Raw genomic sequence first — 2466 nt, 5'->3', positions numbered from 1 at the left:
GGCATGAAGATAAAATTTAATTCACTGCTTTAAAAGCATTTTTTTAGTTTTTGTTAGTAACTTTTCTTTTGGCTCCCGGTTCTGTGTCTGCAGGACATAAGGTGGATCATATGGACCAAATAAAGGGTCAAAATCCTAGGGGTAAAGAAAGTCACTTAATAAAGATAAAGAAAGTTAGTTCAGAAGCTACCCATTTGCCTGTCAAAGTTGGTGGAAAATTTACCGATGGATCTGGACCTATTCCTCCGGTCAAGACTTTTGGTATCTTAGGAAAGAGAAGCAATGATGGTAGTGTTATTACAAGGGCTGGAGCTGAAGTTCCTGCCACAAGGGGCAACAAATTGGCTTCCTTGAAACATGCAGAAGCTGGGCCCGCTTCTTGTGATGACCTGAACGATGAGAAAATTAGTACACCTTCAGTATCTAATTCAACGAGAAAGGATCCAAAACCTCTTCTAAAGCTCAAGTTCAAGAATCCTTACCATGAAAGTCAAAATGCGTGGGCTTCTCCTGGGGAGGAGGAGAAAAGCATGGTTAAGGGCCAGAGGTCTAAAAGAAAGAGACCACCAGCCTTTGGAGAAAAAGCATCAACTAAGGCTGATGATAATTCATCTCAGTGGTATGAGGATAGTACAATGGACGAGTTCATGGATGCTAACTGGATACTGCAGAAGTTGGGAAAAGATGCAAAAGGAAAGAGAGTGGAAGTTCATCATCCGTCTGATAATACCTGGTAAGTTTATTGTTATGTCAAGCTGATTACCATACGTGCTTATAATTGTATGCAACTTCAATGGAAATGAATATTCCGCGATAGTAATCTCTATATCTGCGAGAAGAAGGCAATCAATAAAGCAAGGGAATTGGGTCGGGGCAGAAGGATATAGTAGGATAAAGAAAAAAAAACTATACTTGTTTATCAGTTACGAGTTCATTGTGACTGCATTGCTGGTTCTTATATATCAAATTATGTAGGAAAGGATTCATATAAATCTGTGCCACACTTTTGTTGAGGTGTATTAGTTTGACGTTTCAATTTTGTTTACTTTTCAGGCATAGAGGGACAGTGATAGAAGTCTTTGAAGGCTCATCGGTAGTGTCTGTTGCTCTTGATGATGGGAAGAAGAAGAACTTGGAACTTGGAAAGCAAGGAATACGTTTTGTATCTCAGAAGCAAAAACGTTGACGGCTTAGTAAAATTGGTCGCTATTAGATGCAGCATATCCTGCTACTTTAGATGCTAAAGAGCATGAGAGTCGCAGCATAAGCAGCTGCTGATTCCCAGGGTTGTTTCTTTTTTAGAGGACCCAAAGGAAGTAACTGATCTTTGCAGGTCAAAGTTTCAAGGTTACTGCTCCCTGCATCGTGCGCTTGCTAACCTTTGCCTACCAGATTTTACATGGAAGGCATTGGTTCTGCTTTTCGTTTCCCAGTGTATAGCTTCACTTTTTCTGGTCAGAGGTGTAGAATACAATTTTTGAGCCTTTTGGTGTCACTTAGATTAATCTTGTTTTTTTTTTCTTCCAGTTTTTGTAAATCTTTAAGTGGTTAGAAATTTCTGCAATTGCGGGCCTCCTACTGGTTGTAACTAGGGGTGTTCATTGGTTGGTTTTGAAAGATTTCAAATTTCTTTTTTCCGTCTAAAAAATACATGTTACACCGATACCATATTATAATAAATGGTATAGGTTTATGCGGTGTTACTCTTTATAGTTATATTTATCAACTAATTTGTAATTGTGATTCATGAAACTAATTTTTTAGTCTCAAGCAACAAAAATTTAAAAAATAAAGTCCTACAAGTTGCACTTCATATGAACACCACTCTAATCTGGGTTTCCTTTATAAAATGTTACTATTGGGAGATATTTTCCTAAAGTTGGAAGCTGAAGGAGCCAACTGAATTTTGTAGTATAACTTCTACACTAATAGCCAGTTTGGCCAAGCTTCTAAAATCAGCTTATTTTGAAAAGTGATTTTCTCAAAAGTACTTTTTTAAAAAAAGTGCTTTTGGTGAGAAGTAATTTATTAGCCCGTTTGGCCAAGCTGCAAAAATAAGCTTATTTTGAGAAGTGTTTTTTTCCAAAAGTGCTTCTCAAAAGTACTTTTGGTGAGAAGCAGTTTGTGTTTGGCTAATTAGTTTGAAAAACACTTCTGAGCAGCAATTAGTGTTTGGCCAAGCTTTAAAAAATTGCTTCTAAGTGTATTTTTCTCAAAAGTGCTTCTCAAAAAAGTGCTTTTGGAGAGAAGCTACTTTTTTCTGCTTCTCTACAACTGCTTCTGCTTCTCCTCAAAAGCACTTTTTTCCTTCCAAAAGCTTGGCCAAACACCTCAATTGCACTTTTGGCCCAAAAAAGCACTTTTGGCCCATAAAAAAGCTTGACCAAACAGCCTATAAGTCTCCCTTCAAATATATCAACCTAGCAAACTTGGAAATTATTTTGGATGTCCGAAAAATTGTTTTTC

The 2466-nt window shown here is 37.3% G+C and overlaps 1 protein-coding gene across 1 annotated transcript in view; it reads left to right on the top strand.

Annotated features, from left to right (window-relative positions):
- LOC109236613 overlaps positions 1 to 1703 on the top strand; it is a 12499-nt gene extending 10796 nt beyond the window's left edge. Inside the window, exons 12-13 of the mRNA XM_019402801.1 lie at positions 94 to 733; positions 1054 to 1703. Of these exons, the coding sequence (XP_019258346.1) occupies positions 94 to 733; positions 1054 to 1186 (773 nt within the window). The 3' untranslated portion in view covers positions 1187 to 1703. The remainder of the gene's footprint in view (positions 1 to 93; positions 734 to 1053) is intronic.
- The last annotated feature ends 763 nt before the right edge of the window (positions 1704 to 2466 follow it).

This window comes from Nicotiana attenuata, unplaced genomic scaffold (genome assembly GCF_001879085.1).
Source record: "Nicotiana attenuata strain UT unplaced genomic scaffold, NIATTr2, whole genome shotgun sequence".
NCBI classification, from domain to species: domain Eukaryota; kingdom Viridiplantae; phylum Streptophyta; class Magnoliopsida; order Solanales; family Solanaceae; genus Nicotiana; species Nicotiana attenuata.
Note: the sequence above shows the minus strand (reverse complement) of the source record. Positions and strands in the feature narration are given on the sequence as shown.